Below are 23,631 nucleotides of genomic sequence, written 5' to 3' on the forward strand. Positions count from 1 at the left end.
CAATCCATGTAGTTTTTTCAGAGCAGTCTACCTCTGAAGAAATGTTCAAGTCTTCTCTTTCATCAGGACAGAAATCACCAATAGTTTAAGAGACAGTTTTTCTATCTTCTACTAACTCAGGATTTTCAGTTAGCCCCCATTACATTTAGAAGAATTTTTAATGTGTATTTCTATGTGGAAATTTAAGTGCATGTGGCTTTTTTAATTCCAAACTACATTTACTGATGATTTACTGTGTGTTAGGCACATACTCTATGACAGCTTTCTAGAAAACATAAGACATAGCCCAAAGAATATGGGAAAATGAGATGTGCAAACAAAAAATTCACAATCTAGAAGAGAGTGTTAGGTGTACAGTTAGCTGTTATATAACATATGGAGCATGGGCAAAGTACTGTATGAGAACAACAAATGGTATAATTATTTAAGCACGGGAGACAGCACAGTCTCCCATGAGAAAGTATTTGACTTGAGCCCCTAGGAATGAGTAGTATGGTGATGGGTGTAGACAACAGAAGAGCAAGATATGATTTGAGGAGTGACATTTGAAATAGAGGAAACAGCATGATAAAGACATAGAAGCACAAATATGTACAGCATGCTTTAGAAATTGCAAGTGCCCCTCGGTAGGTAACATATGGAATGCATTGGCTGGGAAGAAATGGACTGAGAACAGATCATATAAGACCTTCCATGCCATAGTTATGAATTTGGACTCTGATGTATAGACTGGGGAAGGGGTGCGGTTTGCAGGTTTTTAAGCAGAGAAATGACAGAATCAGTTCTGTGTTTGGAACTGATCATTTTGATAGCAGTGTCAATGTTTAAATTATAGCAAGAGGAGATTTTTTATTATGGAAAAAATGCATTCTGAAAACAACAGAATGTCTTTAATGAGGCATCAGAAGCATTTATAATAGGTCTCTCAGATGTGAGTGACAAGCTTTATTATATTCTTCAAATATGGCTCATTTTCTTTATATTTCCAGCCAGTCTTCAGTTATTGCTCTAGAAATTAAATGTATATGAAACAAAGCAAATTAATTCATTTATTCAAAAAAAAAGATTATTAGTGGTCTACTATGTGCAAGTCCCCATGCCAGGTGCTGAGAGAATTCAAAGATAAAAAAATATATTCCCAATCCTCATAGAATTTACAGCTCTATGCAATCTGCCAAATTACTTCAACAACATTTATTAAGGAATCAGTTTATGTAGATTAGAATTCAACACACATTGGTGAAAAAATATATATATATAAGAGAAAGCAAAGATAGAACAGTCAAAATAATATGGGCAAAGAAAGTATAAATGTGAAGAAAGCAGAACAACCCATATTTCTTGATGAATAGTGTCAATTGACTACTTGCTTTGCAAAATGAAATAACATTACTGTACTTCCTCCCAAACTCTGACTCCAACTCTCAATTTTTGTGGTTTATATTATTTCTATCTTTTCAGGGTTTATAATATTTATGGCTTCTAGTAACCATATTTCTTCTACTTATTTAATCTCACTTCTATATTCAAACAGATTCAGAGCTTTTACCACCAGTCCTTTTATCCTCCAGATTCACCATTCCCAGAGGTTTTCTTTTTTTTTTATGTTTTTTATTTATTTCTGAGAGACAGAGAGAGACATTGTGAGCAAGGGAGGGTCAGAGAGAGGGAGATACAGAATCCAAAGCAGGTTCCAGGCTCTGAGCTAGCAGTCAGCACAGAGCCCGATGTGGGGCTCGAACCCACGAACCATGAGATCATGACCTGAGCCAAAGCTGGACGCTTAACCGAGTGAGCCACCCAGGAGCGCCCCCAGACGTTTTCTTTTTACTCATGTCCTGGTACATGTGATTTCTCTGCTAAGTAGTTTAAGAATGGCTAATGGCCACATTACCTTTCTTTCTTTCTCTTTTTTTCTTTTTCTTTTTCTAAACATACAGTGCTTTGTTAGTTTCAGGTGTATAATATAGTGATTCAACAATTCCATAGATAAATCACCTGGTGCTCATCATGACAGGTAACCTCCTTTATCCTCATCACCTTTTTCACCCATCCCCCCACCCACCTTCCCACTGGTAATCATTGGTTTGTTCTTTATAATTAAGAATTTGTTGGGTACCTGGGTGGCTTCTGACTTTAGCTCAGGTCACGATCTCGCAGTTCGTGGTTCAAGTGCCATGTCAGGCTCTGTGCTGATAGCTCAGAGCCTCAAGCCTGCTTTGGGTTCTGTGTGTGTGTGTCTCTGCCCCTCCCCTGCTTGGACTCTGTCTCAAAAATAAATAAAAACATTTTTTAAAAGAATTGGTTTCTTGATTTCTCACTCTCTCCCTCTTTCCCCTCTTTGCTCATTTCATTTGTATCTTAAATTCCACATATGAATGAAATCATATGGTATTTATCTTTCTCTGACCTATTTCACTTAGCATTATACTCTTCAGCTCCATCCGTGTCATTGCAAATGGCAGGATTTCATTCTTTTTTGTGGCTGAATGATATTCCAATACACACACACACACACACACACACACACCACATCTTCTTTATTCATTCATCAATTGATGGACACTTCAGTTGCTTCCATAATTTGGCTATTGTAAATAATGCTATGATAAATATAGAGGTGCATGTATCCCTTCATATTAGTGGTTTTGAATTCTTTGCATAAATGCCCCGTAGTGCAATTACTGGATCATATGGTAGTTCTATTTTTAATTTTTTGAGGGACCCCCATACTGTATCCCACAGTGACTATACCAGTCTTTACTGCCAATGGTGCGTGAATGTCTAAAAATCTCAGCATCCTTGCCAACACCTGTTGTTTTTTACATTCATTTTAGTCATTCTGATAAATGGGAGGTGATATATCATTGTGGTTTTGATTTGCATTTCCCTGATGATGAGTGATGTTGAACATCTTTTCATGTGTCTGATGGCCATGTGTATATCTTCTCTAGAGAAATGTCTGTTCCTGTCTTCTGCCTAATTTTAAATTGGATTATTTGGTTTTGGGGGGTGTTACCGTGTTCGTTCTTGTCTACCTATTGCATTTATACTTGAACAAACTTGTATAGAAATATTACTTTGGGCTCACATTTTCTTTATTTTCTTTCTCTCAGAATTTACATTTTGTCCTTTTTCCTGACATTTGCTATAGAGAAGTCTCAGATGAATTAAAATTTTTCCTATACATGATTTTCTTTCCTTTCAAGATATATGAAGGATTTATACATTTAACCCTGAAGTTTAAGAACATAATCAGAATAAAGCTCTGTGTTAACTTTTCTAAATCAGTTTTCCGTGGTATAAGATGGGTAGTTTTCCAAACAATAATTCTTATTACCTTTGAACTTGTTGGGTTCTCTTCCTCCAGGATGCCAGTTAGCCCAATTTTGGATTGTATTTGACTACATCTTTTATTTTATCTTATTTTATTTTTTAACGTTTATTTATTTTAAAGAATTTTTTTAATATTTGGAGGTGCCTGGGTGGCTCAGTCTGTTGAGCGTCCAACTTCGGCTCAGGTTGTGATCTCACAGTTCATGTGTTCCAGCCTCGCATCCTGCTCTGTGCTTATAGCTAGCTCAGAGCCTGGAGCCTGTCTTCAGATTCTGCCTCTGCTTCTCTCTGTCCCTCCTCTGCTTGCTCTCTCTCTCTCTCTCTCTCTCTCTCTCTCTCAAAAAATAAATAAAACATTAAAAAAATTAAGAACTTTTTTAATTTTTTAAAATATTTATTTTTTGAGAGAGAGTGTGAGTGGGGGAGGGGCAGAGAGCGAGGAAGACAGAATCCAAAGCAGGCTCCAGGCTCTGAGCCGTCAGCACAGAGTCCAACATGGAACTCGAACTCACAGAGTGTGAGATCATGACCTGAGCCAAAGTGGGATGAAGTCAGACGTTTAACCCACTGAGCCACCCAGGCGCCCTGACGTTTATTTATTATTGAGAGACAGAGAGAAACAGAGCGTGAGCATGGGAGGGGCAGAGAGAGGGGAAGACATAGAATCTGAAGCAGGCTCCAGGCTCTGGGCTGACCGCACATAGCCCGATGTGGAGCTCGAACTCTTAGACTGCAAAATCATGACCTGAGCTGAAGTCCGACGCTTAAACAACTGAGCCACCCAGGCGCCCCCATCTTCCTTTTTTTTTTTTTAATTCTTAAATTTCTGTGGCTTTTCCCTCACAATTCGTAGTTATTGTTCCAAGTCTTTCCTCCTTAACATTAACATGATTTTCAGCCAAGTCTATTTTATTCCTTGTTGTTCAAATTTATTTATATCACTTTGGTTATCAATTATTCTGATGTTTTATATTTTATTTTATTTTTAAGTAATCTCTACATTGTGGGGCTTGAACCCCAATCATGAATTGCATGCTCTTCCACCTGAGCCAGCCAGGTGCCCATCAATTATTCTCTTGTTTTAATATCTCATCTTGGATATCTTATTTTATTAAATATTACTTCTTACTAAGTCTACAGTAGAAAACATTCATATGGAATATGCTTCAGGGCACCTGGGTGGCTCAGCTGAGTGTCGGACTCTTGATTTCAGCTCAGGTCATGATATCAGGGTGGTGGGATCAAGCCTCACGTTTGGTGTAGAGATTGCTAAAATAACGAAATAAGCTTCAAAGAATATGCTTCTCTTCTCTGAGTTGTGAAATGTGACAAAGATTCTCTCTTTGACCAAGCTTTAGTCAGGTTCTTCTGAATCCCCTTCTCAACTAGCCTTGACTTTTGGGCTTTTTTCCATTTTTCAGAGAAGTTTTGTCCATCTTTGCATCAGTTTACCAAGAGTCCCTCAAACTCAGTATCTGATCGTCTTTGATGTGTTACCAAGTTCTATGTCTCCTACTATTCCCCAGATGATGTTTGGTCACTTTGGCCCATCTTCAGCAAGAATCTTGTTAGGTTGGGTTAGCCGAAATCTCCTCTCATTCCTGATGTTTCATCTTAGTAATTTTTCATGCACTGACATTCATCTCATCCCTACTCTGTTCTTTGACTACAAATTCCCACTTTTCCTAGCTGCATTCAGAATTAAACCTAGTTTTTTAAATTTATTTCTTTTGAGAGAGAGAGAGGAAGTGTGAGCAAGAGAGGGACAGAGAAAGAGAGGGACAGAGAATCTGAAGGAGGCACTGTGCAGAACAGCAGACAGCCTGACACAGGGCTCGAACTGAGCCAGAATTGTCTGCTCAGCTGACTGAACCACCCAGACGCCTCAGAATTAAGCCTGGTTTTATACGGAGGTCCCCTTTCCCCTGAATAGTTTTTATGAATAAAATCTGTTTTTAATCACGTTAACTACTGTCCAACTCTGGTTTTTCCTTAACAGTTGTTTTCCTCTGACCTAGATCCTTCTACCATGCTTGAAGGGTAGTCATGTCATACAGTTCATCCAGTTCACGCTTAGCATGAACAGATCATTCAGATTTTCACTTTGCTCTGGTGTATGCCAGTTTTTCTTCCCCCAGTTTAGGAGTTTGGACTTGTTTTCTAACTAATTTACTCTAACATGATGATACAGGATAAGGGGAAGAAAAGAGGGAACTTAGGGTTGAGTGATGCCTGTATTAGCTCTACTCTTTTGTGAAATTCAGTTAAATGCCCTTTCCTAGCCCAGTCTATCCAGCCCGGGGATTTATTACCCTCCTGAGTAACTTGTATCAATTCTTTTGCTCAACTTGGTTACCTGGAAAATGGAAAGCTTATTGTCTCCATTGAATTCCCACAATAGTATATCTCTAAAACTAACTTCTTGGGGGCCCCAGGGTGGCTCAGTTAGTTAAGTATCTGACTCTTGATTTCAGCTCAGGTCATGATCTCATGGATTAGTAAGAGCAAACCCCAGGTTGGGCTCCTTGCTGACAGCACGGAGCCTGCTTGGGATTCTCTCTCTCCCCCTCTCTCTGTCCCTTCACCCTACTCAAAACATTTAAAGATAAAACACTTTTCTTGGATTCCTTCATTTCTCCACCCTCCCCAGAGTTATATATTTGCATCCTCAGAATTCTTCACCAATTAAGGAAGGTATTAGGGAGAATACTCAGGAAGCTGTCAACTCCCCCCCCCCCACACACACACCCTTTCTTCCTCTCAATCTGCTTTGAAAGGTGGCTGGGTGGGGATCCATATCCTACTACACCAGAATATTCTGTTTCTTTTACTGGCCACAATTTTTTTTTTCACATTTCATTTCTGTGTGAGGTTGTATCCTTTATCTTATAGCTCCTGGTGAATTTTGGGCTTTGTCAATGAATTTTTATTCTTGCTGTTCATTTCATTATATATTGGTGGAAAGAAAAACTGTGACCCTGACTAATTCTTTTATCCTTACTCAGAAGTTTGTCACCTAACGTCAACTAGGTTTAAAGTATTTGCTAATCAAAGATATTTTCATTAAGAGGTTCAAATAAAGGAGAAAGGAAGAATAAACATTCCACAGTGCACATGCTAATTATTCAGTAAATGTCTACAGAATTAATTTAAAAGTTTCCCTGGACATCGTTCAGTTAATTAAAACTGCATATCATTATTACATCTTATCATTTCAGTTTTTCCATTATCGTAATAAGGGAGCACTCACTATATGCCAGGGACTCAGCTGGGTATTTTACATGTATTATCTAATTGAATCTTCACAACACTATGGTGAGCTTGTGCTATTGTTATCATCCCTGTTTTATAGATGAGCAACTTCCAATGTAGTGAAACTAAACAATTTGTCATATGAATTCAACTGTTAGAAAGCAAAACCTAGACTCCTATCTAGGTCTCCGGTGCTAAAGACTACGCGTTTAATAGCTACATTATACAGCCTTCTTTTTTGGGAACTTAGTGAAAAGAGTAGAGTCAGAAAAACTGAATACAAGTTCTAGATCCAACAGTATATACTGTATAATCTTGGCTAGTCATCTGAACTCCATTTCTCACTTGGTAAATGGGGATAATAATGTCTTCCCTGGCTGTTATGAAAGTCACAGGACTTTTATTTGTTTAATGTTTATTTATTTGAAAGAGAGAGAGAGAGAGAGAGAGAGAGAGAGAGTAATGGGCAGAGAGAGGGAGAGAGAGAATCCCAAGCAAACTCTGCGATATCAGCCCAGATCCCAACATGGGGCTCGATCTCACAAACCGTGAGAGCATGACCTCAGCCAAAATCAGGAGTATGATGTTTAACTGACTTGGCTACTCAGGAGCCCCACTTTATTTTTTTGAATATATCTTTAAGGTTTTATTTTTACATCTCTACATCCACTGTGTAGCTCAAACTCACTATGCTGGTATCAACAGCCTCACACTCTACTAACTGAGCCAGCCAGGAACCCTAAGACTTTAAAGTGGCAGGTTGAACACAGCATTTACCTCTGTTATTGCTCCAAATCCACCAAAATGACAGTAAAGAGATTTTTTTAAAAGCATAAACCTATGAGACCAAGGTGAATGGAGAGGAGCCACAGCAATAACATTTTGGAAACCAGAAAGCATACGGGTGAATAATAATTGACTAACCAGACCCAAGAAAGTTGAATCCAAACACAACAAAGGGGAGAGCCAAGAGGCAATTTGATCTGCATGTAGAATCCACAAAATATTTAGAAATTGATGAGCCAGGTGCCTTTACAAGTGGAGACAGAACTGAAAACAGGAGGATTGTTTGAAAGTCCATTTACGAAGCAGTTCCCTTCCCTCAGCTCCATGCAGCCCAAAGACTTCTTTTCTCCACTTTATCAGAGGAAAGAAGGTAATTTCCTGAAAAGAGTAAAACAGAGTTTCTGAACTAGGGATAGGGTCATCAGAAATTTAAGAAGTTTAAGTAGCACTTCTAATATAAAATATAGAGGCCAAAACAAAAGGGAAATAGTCAACTTTGAGTGTGGAAGGACGAAGCAGGAACAAGAAGATTTTGAAAAAGCAAATTATTAGTAAAGATTCTAATAGAAATGGGAGATGAAATGGCATCTCTTAAGTAAGTACAGGATGCAATTTGGGGGGAAAACACATTCAGAAAATAATTTTTTTGTTTTTTATTTATTTTTGAGAGCCAGAGGGAGACAGCATGAGCAGGGGAGGGTCAGAGAGAGAGGGAGACACAAAATCCAAAACAGGCTCCAGGCTCTGAGCTGTCAGCACAGCTCGAACCCATGAACTGTGAGATCATGACCTGAGCTAAAGCCGGACGCTTAACCGACTGAGCCACCCAGGGGCCCCACATTCAGAAAATAATAACAAAAAAGAGAACCTTTATAAGTATAAAATAAAATAGGAGAAATAAAAATTAAAAATAAGAATAGGGAAACAAGGTAGAGGGCAGGAAATTATCAAAGGCATAATTCAAGAAAAATTTCTTTACTAAAGGATGTGAGTTTCCAAATTTAGAGGGCCTGCCAAGCGCCCAACACAATGGATAGAAACAAAGCCACACCATGACACACCACTGAGAAATTTCACAACACTAGGAACAAAAATAAGCTTCCAGAAGCATTACAGACAAGCATTAGGATTACATTGGACTTTTCAATAGCACACTGGAATCAGAGTAATATTCTTATATTATGAGGAAAATGATTTCCAATCTAGAATTCTATTTTCAGGGTGCCTGGGTGGCTCAGTTGGTTAAGCATCCAATGGTTCGGGTAATGATCTCACTGTTCCTGAGTTCCATACCTGTATCGGGCTCTGTGCTGACAGCTCAGAACCTGGAGCCTCCTTCAGATTCTGTCTGCCTCTCTGCCATTCCCCTGCTCAAGCTCTGTCTCTGTCTCTGTCTCTGTCTCTGTCTCTCCCTCTCTCTTTCTCAAATATAAAATAAAACAAAAAAAAATTTAGGGGTGCCTGGGTGGCTCAGTCAGTTAAGTGTCCGGCTTACGGCTTTGGCTCAGGTCATGACCTCATGGTTCAAGGGTTCGAGCCCCACATCAGGCTCTGTGCTGACAGCTAGCTCAGAGCCTGGAGCCTGCTTTGGATTCTGCATCTCCCTCTCTCTTTGAACCTCCCCTGCTCGTGCTGTCTCTCTCTCAAAAAAAAAAAAAAAAAAAAAAACCATAAAAAAATAAAACAAAAAAGTTTAGAATTCTATTTTCAAATAAACTATCAAGTGGCTAAAAAGACATTTTAGACATGCAAGATTACAATAAATTTAACTCTTATGCATGCTTCCTCAGGAAGCTATTAGCGGATGGGCTCTCAAAGAATGTGGGAGCAAATCAAGAAGTAGAAACACAAGGTAGACTCTTAAGTGTTCAAAATATTCCTTGCCCCTCTCTATCAGGACTAGAATCTCACTTCCTATCCCACTGACATCAATTGTAGGCCACTGATTAGCTTTGAACAATAAAATGTAAGGGAAAATGGCGAACATCATTGCTTTTTTCTTTCCTAACACATTGGTACGGCTCAGTTGAAGACCTCTTCTGGGTCCTGGGAAGAAGCCAACAGGGAGCAGAGTGCAGCCAATCCACAGAAGATATCTAATGAAAGCGAGAAATAAATCTTTTTTGTTTTAAGCCACTAAAATTTTGGAGTCATTGGGGAACCTGCCTGGCTCAGTCAGTAGAGCACACAACTCTTGATCACAGGGTTATGGGTTCAAGCTCCACATTGGGTGTTGAGATTACTTAAAAATAAAATCTTTAGGGGTGCATGGGTGGCTGAGTTGGTTGAGCGTCAACTTCAGCGCAGGTCATGATCTCAAGGTTTGTGGGTTCAAGTACCACAACAGGCTCTGTGCTGACAGCTCAGAGCCTGGAGCCTACTTCAGATTCTGTATCTCCCTCTCTCTCTGTCCCTCTCCTGCTTGATCTCTCACGAACACGCGCTCTCTCCCTCTCTCTCAAAAATAAATAAACATTAAAAATAAATAAATAAAAATAAAATCTTTAAAAGGAAGATAAATTTTGGAGTCATCATTGAACAAAAAAAGAAGGGGTGCCTGAGTGACTGAATCAGTTAAGCATCCGACTTTGGCTCAGGTCATGATCTCACAATCTGTGGGTTCAAGCCCCACGTCGGGCTCTGTGCTGACAGCTCAGAGCCTGGAGCCTGCTTCAGATTCTGTGTCTTCCTCTCTCTCTGCCCCTCCTTGGCTCGCACTCTGTCTCTGATTTTAATAAACATTAAAAAAAGTTTTTTTAAAGAAAAAGAAAAAATTTCAAAAACTAATATACATACAATCCCGGAAATGGGATCTAACACAATAAAGAGATATGTACCTCTAAAGCCTTTAAAACAAAGAAAAAAAAGAAAGAGATATGTAAATTCTCAGAAAAATGGTAATATTTAATTTCAGAATCACAGCTGTGAAGCAACTTAGCGAAGGATCAAAACCAAAATGGAAAAAATCAAAAGGCTCTCAGGTGTTTCAAAGAAAGTAAAAGTGATAGACTAATGTGTGTGATTATATTGATGAGAAATACACATTTGGGGGAAGATTGGCTGAGTTAGTGATAATTATATTAAAAACAAATAAAAAATAAAAACAAAGCATTTAATAACGTTAGGAAAAACAAAAGGAAACATAATAGCAGTATATACTCATTTACATAGCTACAGTAATATAAATATTGATAACCAACATTATGACATAACTGTATTAGGAGAGTGGATAGCAAAGTGTGTACATAGGTGATTGGTGTAGGCTGGGGGTTGAGGTAGTTGAAAGATACACCTTTCATAGATAACACCTAATTTTTTAAAATCAAGATGTAGCAATGTAAGCATATTATTTAGAGATACTGAGACAAATACAAAAAGAAAAAGCTAAAATAGTCGAAAATTGTTGCCTCTGGGCGAGGTAGATGAGAAAATTGGGGACTAGAAAACTATTTGACTCCTAAATCATGTGCATGTTTAACTTTGATAAAAATGAAAACTAGGGGCAGTATGTGTGTGTATATACACACACACACACACACACACACACACACACACACACACATACATAAAGCAACCTCTTTTGTTCTCTCATCTTCTCTGTGGATTGATGAACATGAAATGGATGACTTAAAAGGCAATCAATAAAAGGGAAAATTGGAAGCACAAATCTGAGATGATACCCAAACTGGAGAACCACTGAATGATTGAAAATTGTATTATGGTTGTATCAGCAGCAGTAATCGGCAAGCCAATTGCCTTAGAGCTACAGCTGTTTCTTGTCTTTCTCTGTTTCTTTCTTGTTCCTTTTCTCCATTCCTAACCATTGTCATTATCATCTTTTTTTAAAAAGTTCATTTACTTATTTTGAGAGACAGAGAGAGAGTGTGTGAGCAGGGGAGAGGCAGAGAGAGGGAAAGAGAGAATCCCAAGCAGGACCTATGTTGCCAGCACAGAGCCTGACACAGGGCTCCGTTCCACAAACCATGAGATCATGATCTGAGCTGAAATCTAGTCGTACGCTTAACTGAGCCACCCAGGTGCCCCATCATCATCTTTTAATGCATGCTGAGCATCTCATTCATTCTGCAAATGATAGTTGAATGCTAAATGCACTTCTTTTAGACTATGATTCCCATGTGTTAGGCTTATCTACCTACACAATTTAGGCAACAAGTTAAAATTATAGATATGGAAAGGAATTTTTTTTCTGCAACAAGAAGTTGGTTATGATCCATAATAGGTAAGGAGGTTTTATTGTTCCAAAGGCAACCACAAGGATATGTGACCAGTGTCCACCTCTCACAGAAGATTGTTTTCCTCTCCAAGTAGTAAAATTCTGAGCCCAAAAGCCATTCTACTTCCCTAATCTGGTTATCACAAAACATGCTTTTTCAAATTAGATTTTTATGTTGTGCTAAATAAGCCTAGTTCTTCCTTGCATACTAGGAAGCAGGTTTTTTAAGGACATGGTGGGTGGGGGAGACTTCCAATCTCTTAGAGTTTATTGCCAGGAGAAATCTAGGAGTTCTGTGTGGAATATAGTCCTTTTTTTTCCCTACCCATCACCCAGAGATGCAGTTAGGGCTAACATAAGGCATTCTTAAGGATCACCATTCCTTCTTTAAGAGAATGCCCAGAAGTTAAAATATAGAAGACAAATGAAACTGCCTAAAAACCTGCCTTACCCACAGATATCCTGGTGTTTTGTTCTCCCTCTCTCTCCTAGCCTTTATCCTTCTTATTCATACAGGTGGGCCTGTGGTAGCTGAGGATCCCTCTAACCATCCCAGCATCCAGTCTAATTTGTCATTGCTGTTGTGGTTCCAGTCTCATGCTGTAGTTCTGACACAAACTTCTGTGTCTTCTGGTATCTGTGTTCCTTTCTGCCTCCTTCAGTTGGCTCCCTTGTCTTAATACACTGCAAAATCACAGTCCTTTTGAGAAAGAGCCTAATATGCTATTATTAGACCTACATTCCAGATGTTGATATACACAAACAGTAGGCTGTCTGTTTAGATCTCTGATTTCCTCTTCTGATTTACCCAGCACTGTACTATCCACTGTAGAAAAACTGACCCCAAGTTATTTCTCCTTCTTGTCAACTGTTTCCCCAGGCTACCCTCCCTTTCCTATTTCCATGTCCTTCGGATATGTACCAGTGAGACAAGATTCATCCCAGGACCTGCAGCTGGGTCCACCCTGTACCTCTCCTGACGCAGTGTACCTTGTCCACTTGTAGTTAACAAGAACATGCTGGCCCTGTCCTGAGACAAAACAGTCATCCAACCAACCTATTCTGGGAAAATGTGATTCTTAGAAGGAAGTAAGAAGTCTGAACTTTGAGATCAGAACAGTTTGTACATGTATGTCTCTACATAGCCCTACATACCTGTACTGGTTTGCCTGTTAAAGATAGACAATTGTCTATTCCCCTAATTTTGAGTTGTTAACTGAATTTGAAGGGGTATGGCACTGATTGGAACAATTAGTTCCCTTGGATGAACTTTTAAGAAAGTATAAGATTTTGCATTGGGGGTATAATAATGGCTAATGCCAATTACTATATGCTAGGCACTATATTAAGTGCTTCCTATAAAGTAACTCATTTTATCCTCACAACTACCCAATGAAGTAGGTACTCTTATTTTTAATTTTTATTTACTTTTCAATTCCAGTATAAGTAACATACAGTGTTATATTAGTTTCAGTTGTATTCTATAGTGATTCAACAATTCTATATATTACTCTGTATGTCTGTAGTCTGTTTTTTGTTTGTCTCTCTTTTTGCTTTGTTTTGTTTTGTTTTGTTTTGTTTCTTAAATTCTACATATGAGTGAAATCACACAATACTTGTCTTTCTCTGGCTGACTTATTTCACTTAGCATTATACTCTAGATCCATCCATGTTGTTACAAATGGCAAGATTTCATTCTTTTTTATGGCTGAGTAATATTCCAGCGTGTGTGTGGGGGGGGGTGTGGGTGGGTGGGTGTGGGTGTGGGTGTGTATACCACATCATTATCCATTCATCTGTGGATGAACACTGTGGTTGCTTCCATATCTTGGCTATTGTAAATAATGCTGAAATAAACATAGGGGTCTATTATCTATATTTATGTTCGGAAAGACATATATCTTTCCGAACTAGTGTTTCTTTTTCCTTTGAGTAAATACCACATAGTGGAATTACTGAATTATACTGTTATTATCCCTACTTCACAAAGGAGAAAATTAAAGCACAGAGAAGTTGAAAAATTTACCAAGGTTTACACAACTAGTAAAACTAGGTGTTAAATCCAAGCAGTCTCTGGGGTGCCTGGGGCTCAATCGCTTAAGTGGCCAACTTCGGTTCAGGTCATGATCTCATGGTCTGTGGGTTGAAGACCCACGTCAAGCTTTGTGCTGACACTTCAGAGCCTGGAGCCTGCTTCCAGATTCTGTGTCTTCCTCTCTCTCTCTGCCCCTCCCCCACTCATGCTCTGTTTCTGTCTCAATAATAAATAAATATTTTTAAAAATCCAAGCAGTCCTAGAAGACTACTATGTGATACTGCCTTTGGGAAACTAAAACAGATAAGTTGGGGGTCGTTAGCTCCTCCTTCAAAATGGACATTATAGGTCTTGAAATAAGGAAAGTTCAGACTGATTAATCTGAGTAAATTAAGAACTCCTAGTAAATTTCACTGTATCTCCGTAATACATTTGCTAATATAAACAGGAAAGCCGCCAATTACTAGGAAAGTGTGTCTTGTATTTATTAAACAATACTATAAATTTCTGATAAAAACCCCTATTGTAATTTAGACTTGAGGGTTTCTTTTTGTTGGTGTTCAGAAACTGGTCCAGCTGTTCCTCCAGCTGCCTGGTTATTCACAGGGACAAAATCAGTGAATCAGTTCAAATTCTAAATTTTGAAAAGGACAATGCATTTTCTTTTGTCTTCATGAGACACCTACATTTAAATTACAATGCCAAAGCAGCCAGGCGTGTGTGAGCAAATTTACATAATTGGTGTCAGGGGTCTAAAGCAGAAGCAGAGGGGGCTAGAAATTGATGTAACTGATAGGGCTGATTATTGCATCCATCTTCATGTTTTTTAAGGCCTTTAAAATGGAGACATTAAGTTGCTGTGCATATCACCTTTAAGTCTGGCTACATTATTAGGGAATAAGTAGGTTAAAGAAAGAAAATGCAACCATACGATTTTGCATGTTTAGATCTATGCCTTTTTGTTTAGAACTTGTATGGCAAAACATGTGCCCGTTGCTGCAAAGATTTCATGCCATTCAGCATTTCTTTGTGACCCATTTGCTCACAAAGCCTGCTGCATCTGTTGTACTAAACAGCCAGTTCAACCACCGGAAGGGTAATCTGGATAATTCAAGCAAAATTTTAAGAAGCCGCACATCTGCGGTAAATGTGGCCTATGTCCTGCATGGATTTTAGTTATTCTTTGTAGAGAAGAACAGTGTCTTAATCAGGGATAATTACTTGCAAGGAACAGAAACCCACTTAAACTTGCTCAAGCACAAAGGGGGTGATGCTTATTAAAAAGATGTAAGAGTATCTTGTGGAACCAAAGCCAAATCTTGATCTGGGACTTCAGATGCCAAGGCATTTGACTTGGAACTTGAAAGCCAGGACCTAAAGATATTTTCTTCCTCTCTTCTAGGCTTGATAATATTCTTTTTTTTTTTTTAATTCTGAAGATTAGCTTTCTCTGCTTCAGCATCCCCTTGATAAAAAATGGCAATCCAGCCCTAACTTTTCATCACCTACCAGGTCCAGTGCCCAAAACAAACAAACTGGAGACTCTGTGTCCCAGTTCCAAATATCCAGGAGAAAGAATGTAATTAGCCCAACTCAAATCATGTGTCTACCTCTTGTCCAATCAGTAGTGACTAAGGGAGCAGCATCATATGGACACAAAGTTGCTCTGTACTGTTTAGTAAGTGAGGCCAGAAGGCATTTGAACAAAAATTCATTACAACACACTGTTGTCATTCTTTGGAATTAAATGGTGATGAACTAGAGATGAGTTAGCATTTAAACCTTCTTGGATCCACATTTTATCCATCTCTGCTTCTCAAATCCACCCTTGTCTCTACTGATAACCCTAGACACTTTATTTTACCATTTCTGCATCTACCAAAATCATAAACAAAGTGTTGACAAGCTGATTGTGAGCATTTGTCAAGTAGTACAACTGATGCTAACTCTCTCCTTCTTGTGGAGAATTTCCTAGAAATTTTATTTTCATGCTTCAGGAAATTTCACAAGCAATGCCTGCAAATATCTCCACCCTTGCCCTCAAGCCATGAGGTGTTCAGTTCTCAAAAATAATATCAGGAAAGCCCATGTGCACCTTTTCATTAGAACCTCCACATAAATGAGATCAATGTAAATACTATCCATTGTGAAGATGTATTAAAAAAATATGAAGTGATACCCTTGTTAATTAACACATTATAATTTTGACTTCCAGGCTGAAAATGAATACCTTCATTAAAAGACAGTCATATCCTTATCAATTCCAACTCATATTTCGGGAAAGAAGTGATGATCCATCTAATGACCAAATTCAGCCATGATAATCCTATTCCACTGTCATTTAGGCAAGATCAAGGCTTCTGTCCATGCTACAAAGAAGGAGAAAGTGCTTTATCTTCTTAATTTTTAAAAATTTAATATAATTGTTTAATTTTCACAACCTATGAGAAAGTCTCCCTCTGGCATCTAGAGTTTCCCTAGATAGAGAAGATAAAGAAGATTCCATATGAAATAGCTTTTTTTGACCCACTCAGTAAGAACTTCAAATTTTAGGAGCTGAAGATAGAATGATTTCCAAATTGCGTATGTGCAGAAAATGCTGACTTTGGGTACTAGTCTAGGAATAACTACAGCCATTTTCCCCCTTCTTATGTTTTCCAAATGAGTCATAAAGGACCCTCTGCGTTCAAATAGTATGTCATGAAATGGAAAAGGTAAAACACAGAGATTGGACATTGCTGTCTATTCTTGATGAATCCAGCTTTGTGTTATCTGGTGTGAGGCCAGAATAGCCGATCTAAAATAGGAGTGAGTTGTATGCCATGCCAGCCATTTCCAGTGTGCTGTGCTATTTCTCTGTTGTGTGTGTGGCACATCTCCTGGGGCAGAGGGAAGAAATGCTGCTTTGTCACTGAGAATGTCTGATCCAGTGGTTCTTAATCCTGTTTGCAAATTAGAATTATGCAGGAGCTTTTTTTTTTTTTTTAAATACCAATGTGTGGAGTCTACCAAGTAAATGTGAATCTCAGAGAACCAGAGTAGAAAATCAGTGATTTTAGAAAGTTCTCAAGGGGATCTAGATGTGCCACCAGAGTTGAGAATGCCTGGATTAGACTTTATGAAGATAATCTGGCCACTGCTTTTTGTCCTATAGACCAGAGTTCCTCAACTTTAATTCATTATCACCTTCCAATGATCCTTTTTAGATTTTTCCCCCTAGTTTCCCCCTCTTTAAAATTTAATGCAGGGCGCCTGGGTGGCTCAGTCAGTTAAGCCTCCGACTTCGGCTCAGGTCAGATCTCACATTGGTGGGTTCGAGCCCTGCCTCAGGCTCTGTGCTGACAGTTAGCTCAGAGCCTGGAGCCTGCTTCCAGTTCTGTGTCTCCTTCTCTCTCTGCCCCTCCCCCTCTCATGCTGTCTCTCTCTGTATCAAAAATAAATAAAACGTTAAAAAAATTTTTTTATTTTAATGCTACAGCTATATTGTATACCTGTCATGTACTGTTTGTATATCTGTGCCTTATACATTAAAAAGTAAGGCTCTTTTACCCTCCCAGAATGAATATTTGCCCTCTTGGGGTGATATTATTCCTGTGGAGAATGGATGTTGTAGACTGAACCAAACAATTGATGGGCTAGATGGTCTACGTTGTGTTACAGTGACAACCTAAAATTTCAGCGGCTTAAAACAACATAAGTTCACATCTTGCTTGCCCAACATGTGCATTCAAAATCAGCAAAAGAGCCCTGTTTGCCAGATTGCCAGAGCACCTTCTATCTGGAATTTTACTAGTTCCTATGGCAGAGGATAAAGGAAACATAAAGAAGGATGCTCTGGCTCTTAAAACTTATGCCAGAGGAGGGGCGCCTGGGTGGCTCAGTCGGTTAAGCCTCCGATTTCGGCTCAGGTCAGATCTCACGTTCGTGGGTTCAAGCCCCGCGTCAGGCTCTGTGCTGACAGCTAGCTCAGAGCCTGGAGCCTGCTTCCAGTTCTGTGTCTCCTTCTCTCTCTGCCCCTCCCCCTCTCATGCTCTGTCTCTCTCTGTATCAAAAATAAATAAAAAACATTAAAAAAAAAACTTATGCCAGAGGGACTTTCAAAACCTCCATTCATGTTTCAATGGCCAGAGCAAGTCACAAGTCACATGGTGACACGTGAGTTCAATAGGACAGGTAAGTGTGACCCTTCTGCAAGAAAGGAAACTAGATATTGATGAACAATCTATCAAGTAAGCAGTCTTCTCAGACATTAGGGGAGAGAGAGAGAGAGAGAGAGAGAGAGAGAGAGAGAGAGAGAGAGAGAAGAAGAAGAAGAAGAAGAAGAAGAAGAAGAAGAAGAAGAAGAAGAAGAAGAAGAAGGGGGAGGAGGAGGGTAAGAAAGAAAAGAGAGGAAGGAAGGAAGGAAGGAAGGAAGGAAGGAAGGAAGGAAAGAAGGACTGAAACAAAAGAGACATACATGCTCCTATTGATTACTAAGAGCATCCTTCCTGGCTATTGTGCTCCTGGCATGAGGGCAAGGGAGAACATGACATAGTACTGATAATGCTACTCAATTCTTAATTTTTATGCATATCTTTTACTTGAACTGAGGTGAAATTAAGAGAACTCAGTGGGCATTCTTTGCTATTTTTTTCATGGTTCTACTAACCCTGTACCAATGAGCATGGCATTCCACTTACATTAACAAGAATACTTTTAGTGGACTCTCCTAATAGTCTCTTGGAGGACATTAGGTTTTCCTTGCTGGCTTTTGATAGGTTTCATATTTCCAGTTTGAGATTTGGGAGTATTCGCTAACTACATTATCTACCCTGTTCAAAACCTATTTTAGCTTCAAACACAGAAAATGCAGGTCAACATCCCGTATTTTTGTTTATCAATAAAAGTTCTATCAGACTGTGTAAGATTTCCAAACCTGGTGAAGGGAGTGGTAAGGATTTCCCATTATAAACTATGATAATTGGACACAATGCCAAGTGCTCTAATCTAGAATGAAGTCTTGATATAGTGTACAAAAAAAAAGCATAACTTCATAGATGAAGCCAGGCACATCATTTAAAAATAGCTAGGGGGGCATAAAAGAAATAATGCTTGTGGAAAGCAAGAATTTCAAATTGAATTGACATTATGACTCAAAATATTTAATATGATGCCCTCTTGTTTCTTGTTGCCATTAGGCACATCGATACTCATTGGTTAACACAAGTCACACCAACTCCTTGGTTGCCTCAACGTCATTGCTTACCAGAAAAATTTTTGAACTATAAGATGGTCTAAGTACTTGGAAGATTTTAGACAGCCTCTGATTATGAAAAGTAAAAATTGGGTTATTGGTCCTTGCTTTATGTTCTATGTTGCATAATAAACCTTTTAACGCTGAAGGAATCCCAAACAGATCACTATAGATCCATAGTTATTAGGACTTTATCTTGCAAATTCCATAATGTTTTTCCCACATACCTCTTTCTCTTTAGCTTATCTTAGTATAGACCTTCTCTTAGTGATATGACCTTCCCATAACCCTTTCCTCTCACAGTCCCTTCTTTACTTTTGCCCCTATCCCTACTGCAACAATTTCAGACTTTAGGAAGATTAAAAGGTGTTTTTCTTTGTAAAATATGATCATTTTATGACTTTCTTCAGTTCTTTTCTCTTCTCAGTAATGGAGAAGTGTATTTCTAAATATCAAAGAGCAGGATCATTCTCTCAGGATCTCAAAGATATCACTAATGACAAACTTTTTACTCTAGTAGATATATAATCACACTTAAAGTCTAAAACTGATTTTCAAATATGTCTCTAGAATTTAACAATGAAAACTTGGAGTGCCTGTGCTCTTTATCACCTGTTCCTGCTTGGAATTCTATAAGATTTGGGAAATCCAAACATGATCTCCCCAAACCTTTTACAGAAAAGTACTACCAAAAGATCCAAGCCTTTTTTTCAGTGGCCCAGAGACTCCTGGAGCCACGAGGGATACCACGGGAGTCTTTGACTGGGTCCTATAACTGGGTTATAAAGGGGAAATTTTGTGCATGACAAAGTCACATACATATTTTCACAAAACCAAATCCTCAACCCTTCCAGTACCTCCACAGAAGTAGGCAATTGATAGGTTTTCCAGGCAGCACCTTGCTCTGTGCTTCCATTGTCTGTTTGGTGCCTAATCTAGTCTCACTATTTCTCCACATACTAACAGTTATGTCTGGTGCAGTTCTTTGCTCACTTCTGGTTTTTCTCATGAATTAGGAATCTGGTGTTGACCTCTCATTTCAGTATCAGGGACTGACTTTATCTCTGGGAGGATTTGAGTCTTTATAACTCATCCTGAACAATGAAGGAAGTGTTGGCTATGGAGAGATTACAGAACAGTAAGCAATACTGCCGCCTTGTGGAAGACAATGGTTTTACTTTTTTGTGGCAGAAATTATTTTTATTTTATTTATTTATTTTTAAAATCTTTAAACATTTTTATTAACTTTGAAGATGGAATAAGAACAGCTACTTTATAAAATAGAGACTCTCAAGCACTGATGTATTTCATCGAGTTTCTACACAGCTGAAGAAGTTTACATCAAATGGACAAAAAATAGTACAGAGGACCTATATAGAGAAAGATTTAGTGGGGGACCCATCTCTAGAAAGCAGGTCAGATGGACTAAAGTCCTCACTGAAGGTAGGAGAAATCAATGGAAACAATGGAAAGCCTTCTGCTGGGGCAAAAAGGTAGGTACCAGACTACATAGTCAAGAAAAAGCTTTTTTTCCTGGGGACCGCCAGTCTGGGTTGAAAGGTCCTGATCATTTGAACTGGTTGTCAATCAAGGTCCCCTTCATTTTTGCTTTCTTGGCTTCCAGTTCAGCCAGCTCCTGCAGCCGCCTTTTGCTCATGCCTTTGCGCTCCAGCTGCTTTTCAATCACTTTGGCATTCTGAGCGTAGGAGTCCGCAACTTCTCTAGCCTCTATCTCCTCTTCCTCTTCGTCAATAGTAGACACCGTGACAGAGCTGAACTTGCCCATGTCTTTCGTCCGTTTGGTCATCATCACCTTCTTAGGAGGCTCTTGTTTCTGAGTATAGATATCTGTTTTGCCAAAACCCTGGCCAAACTTGACTACTGCTCCATCCACAATGAAGGTCACGGGCGCATTCTTCGGCTGGGACTGATAGAAGAGTAGCAGCCCACACTTTGCACACTTCTTCCGGTACTGTCGTTCAATCCCTTCAGGCCTCCGAAGGTACATAGTCTCCTCGTCTTCCGTGTTACAAAACTTGTGGGCGTGTTTGGCAGCATCGATCACACGGGACTGATCCCGGGGCCTCATGGGCAATTTCTCCAACTGACAGTCCAGCACCAGGACCATCTGGCCACACAAACAGTAGTAGACGTGGAGGGGCTTCTCGCCGTCGTCATACTCCTCCCGATCCCGGGTGTCGGAGCAGACTACCGACCGGGACACTACTTTAGGCATTGTTGGGAAGAGCAGCACGAAACCGCTGGTCAAAGAAAGAAAAAGAAAAAGAAAAAAAAAACACCAGAAATGATTTTTAGAAAGTAACCTTTGACAGTGCAAATTGGAATGGGATTGAGTTTTGCTTTCCATTTTGCATCTTTGTGCATTGTTTAAATTTTTGTTATTTGCATAAATTAATCTTATTTTAAAATAAGTTTAGTTCACTGAGACATAAATTAAATTTTAAAAAGTAAAACATATTTAGAGCATTTTTAATATCCTGTTGTTTAAGTCATTTAAAGTCTGTCCCACTCCACATCTAACTAACTGTGTAATCTTAATCATTTGAACCTGTTTCCTCATTAGTGAAATGTGGGAGTTGGATTTGATGACATTAAATTTATTATTAATTTTCTATTATCTTTCCATTAAATTTTTTCCAGACTTCTTTTTACCAGATACAGCAATTAATGTGTATGTAACTTACATAACAGAGAAATGAAAATTTTTAGTATTGAAAACGAAATCAGGATAGTCATTCTAACCTGGTGATGAAGCATCTGGGATGCTTTAAAAATTCCAATTCCAGACCAATCATATTAGAATCTCTGAGGATGGGGTTTTTGCAGCAGGCATCTTTTAAAAGCTTCTCAAATGATTCCAATAGACAACTAAGGTTTAGAACTACTGCAAGTTAATTTGTTGCCTGAGCTAAAAGACATGTCCTTTACAGAGCTTAAAACTCTACTACAACATAACTTGGATTAATGACTGTTCTCTTTTCAAATGTAAATATACTTGTAAAGATTAAGTCAACCAAATGCTTTGATTCAAATTAGTTCAGGAAGAGTACTTCCTTCCTGACAACTAGCTAAAGTCAAGCTCATGAAAAGATTGAAAATTTAAATAGGGTTACGGGAAAAAATAAAAAATAAATAAGGTTGGGGGGAAAGATAATTCATTTTGGAATATATCATGAAAGACTTTGAGAGAGGTTAGGTCTGAATAGGCAGTAGGGAAGCAATGAGCATACAGAAATCATCAGGAGGACATCATGAGTGTGAATATGGAAGAGAATGAACCAGAGATTAGCAGAGAATGGAAAGCAAAGGTTTGAACCAAAGACTAATTGCAACTACTTAAAAGTTTCTCTAGCCGAGAGGTGTCTGGGTGGCTTAGTTGGTTAAGCTTCTGACTTCAGCCCAGGTCATGATCTCAAAGTCTGTGAGTTTGAGTCCCATTTAGGGCTCTGTGCTGACAGCTCAGAGCTTGAAGACTACTTCCGATTCTGTGTCTCCTTTTCTCTCTGCCCCAACCCCTCTGCCTCTCTCTCAAAAATAAATACACATTAAAAGAAAAATTTTTAAGTTTCTCTAGATCAAAGAGTGCAATGAATAGGGTCTGGGGATCCAGTGTAGAGCACAGTAATTGTAACTAATAATACTATATTATATACTTTAATGTTCTAAGAGAGTAGATCCTAAATATTCTCAACACAAAAAAGAAATGGTAATTATGTGACATAATGGCAATGTTGGCTAAGCTAGGTGATAATAACCACTTTGCAGTATGTAAATGTATCATTTTGTATGTGGAGGCAGGGGTTAAAGTTTTATTTTCTTTTTAAGTAATCTCTACACCACATGTGGGACTTGAACTCACAATCTTGAGATAAAGTCATGTGCACCACCGACTATGCCAGCCAGGCATCCTGATATGTAAGTGTGTCAAATACACATGTTGTACACCTTAAACTTACACGATATTATATGTCAATCATATCACAATAAAGCTAGGAAACATTTGTCTAAAAATATTTCTTAATCCAACCTATAATGTAATCATTATTAATAATATCAAATCTTTCACATTGAGTAGAAAAGACTAGATATGCAGAGCATCTTAGTATGATTTTATATATTATTTCATTAATTAAATACTTTATGTATTAATTGTTTTTTATATAACATTATTTTATTTAACCCTTAGAATTTCATCAAGTAGGTATCAATAATCCATTTTACAGATAAGAATACTGGGTTCAAAGGAAATGGGATCAATTTTTTTTTTTTTGCTTTATCACAATGAAAAGACACTTAGTTAAAAGGTGATTCTATTTTGGGGTACCTGGGGGGCTCAGTCTGTTTAACATCCAATTCTTGTTTTCTGCTCAGGTCATGATCTTACAGTTCGTGAGATTAAGCCCCACATCAGTGCACAGAGCCTATTTAGGATTCTCTCACTCTCTGCCCTTGCCCTGCTCATTCTCTCCCTCAAATAAATAACTGAACCTTTTTTAAAAAAAAAAAAAAAGACGATTATATTTTAATGTATCTTGTATCTTTTGAAATGGTATAGATATATATATCTCCCAGATGTCCTGAATAAATTATGCCTTACATAACTGGCTGTTGCCCTCTGAAGCCTATTCATCTGTTGTTTTCTTTTTAAAAAATATTTTGAATATTTTCTATATAATTATGTTCATTTCAAGGTGAAAATGTGACAAATAAATCATCCTTTACTCATCTTGAATC

The 23,631-nt window shown here is 38.4% G+C and overlaps 1 protein-coding gene and 1 long non-coding RNA gene across 8 annotated transcripts in view; both read right to left on the minus strand.

Moving 5' to 3' along the window:
• Positions 1 to 7,548: 7,548 nt before the first annotated feature.
• LOC115301468 lies at positions 7,549 to 15,932 on the minus strand. The gene is made up of 2 exons (XR_003913124.1): positions 15,874 to 15,932; positions 7,549 to 7,752 (listed from the first exon to the last, which is right to left on the minus strand). It is a non-coding gene; the product is annotated as an uncharacterized LOC115301468 (long non-coding RNA).
• A 4,138-nt stretch (positions 15,933 to 20,070) lies between these two features.
• LOC115301461 (UPF0428 protein CXorf56-like) overlaps positions 20,071 to 23,631 on the minus strand; it is a 53,528-nt gene continuing 49,967 nt past the window's right edge. For all 7 annotated transcript variants that reach the window (XM_029951373.1, XM_029951374.1, XM_029951372.1 and 4 more), the window contains one exon: positions 20,071 to 21,137. In XM_029951373.1, coding sequence (XP_029807233.1) covers positions 20,444 to 21,112 — 669 coding nt within the window. In that variant the 5' untranslated portion in view covers positions 21,113 to 21,137 and the 3' untranslated portion in view covers positions 20,071 to 20,443. The remainder of the gene's footprint in view (positions 21,138 to 23,631) is intronic.

Source organism: Suricata suricatta, chromosome 9 (genome assembly GCF_006229205.1).
Source record: "Suricata suricatta isolate VVHF042 chromosome 9, meerkat_22Aug2017_6uvM2_HiC, whole genome shotgun sequence".
NCBI lineage: Eukaryota > Metazoa > Chordata > Mammalia > Carnivora > Herpestidae > Suricata > Suricata suricatta.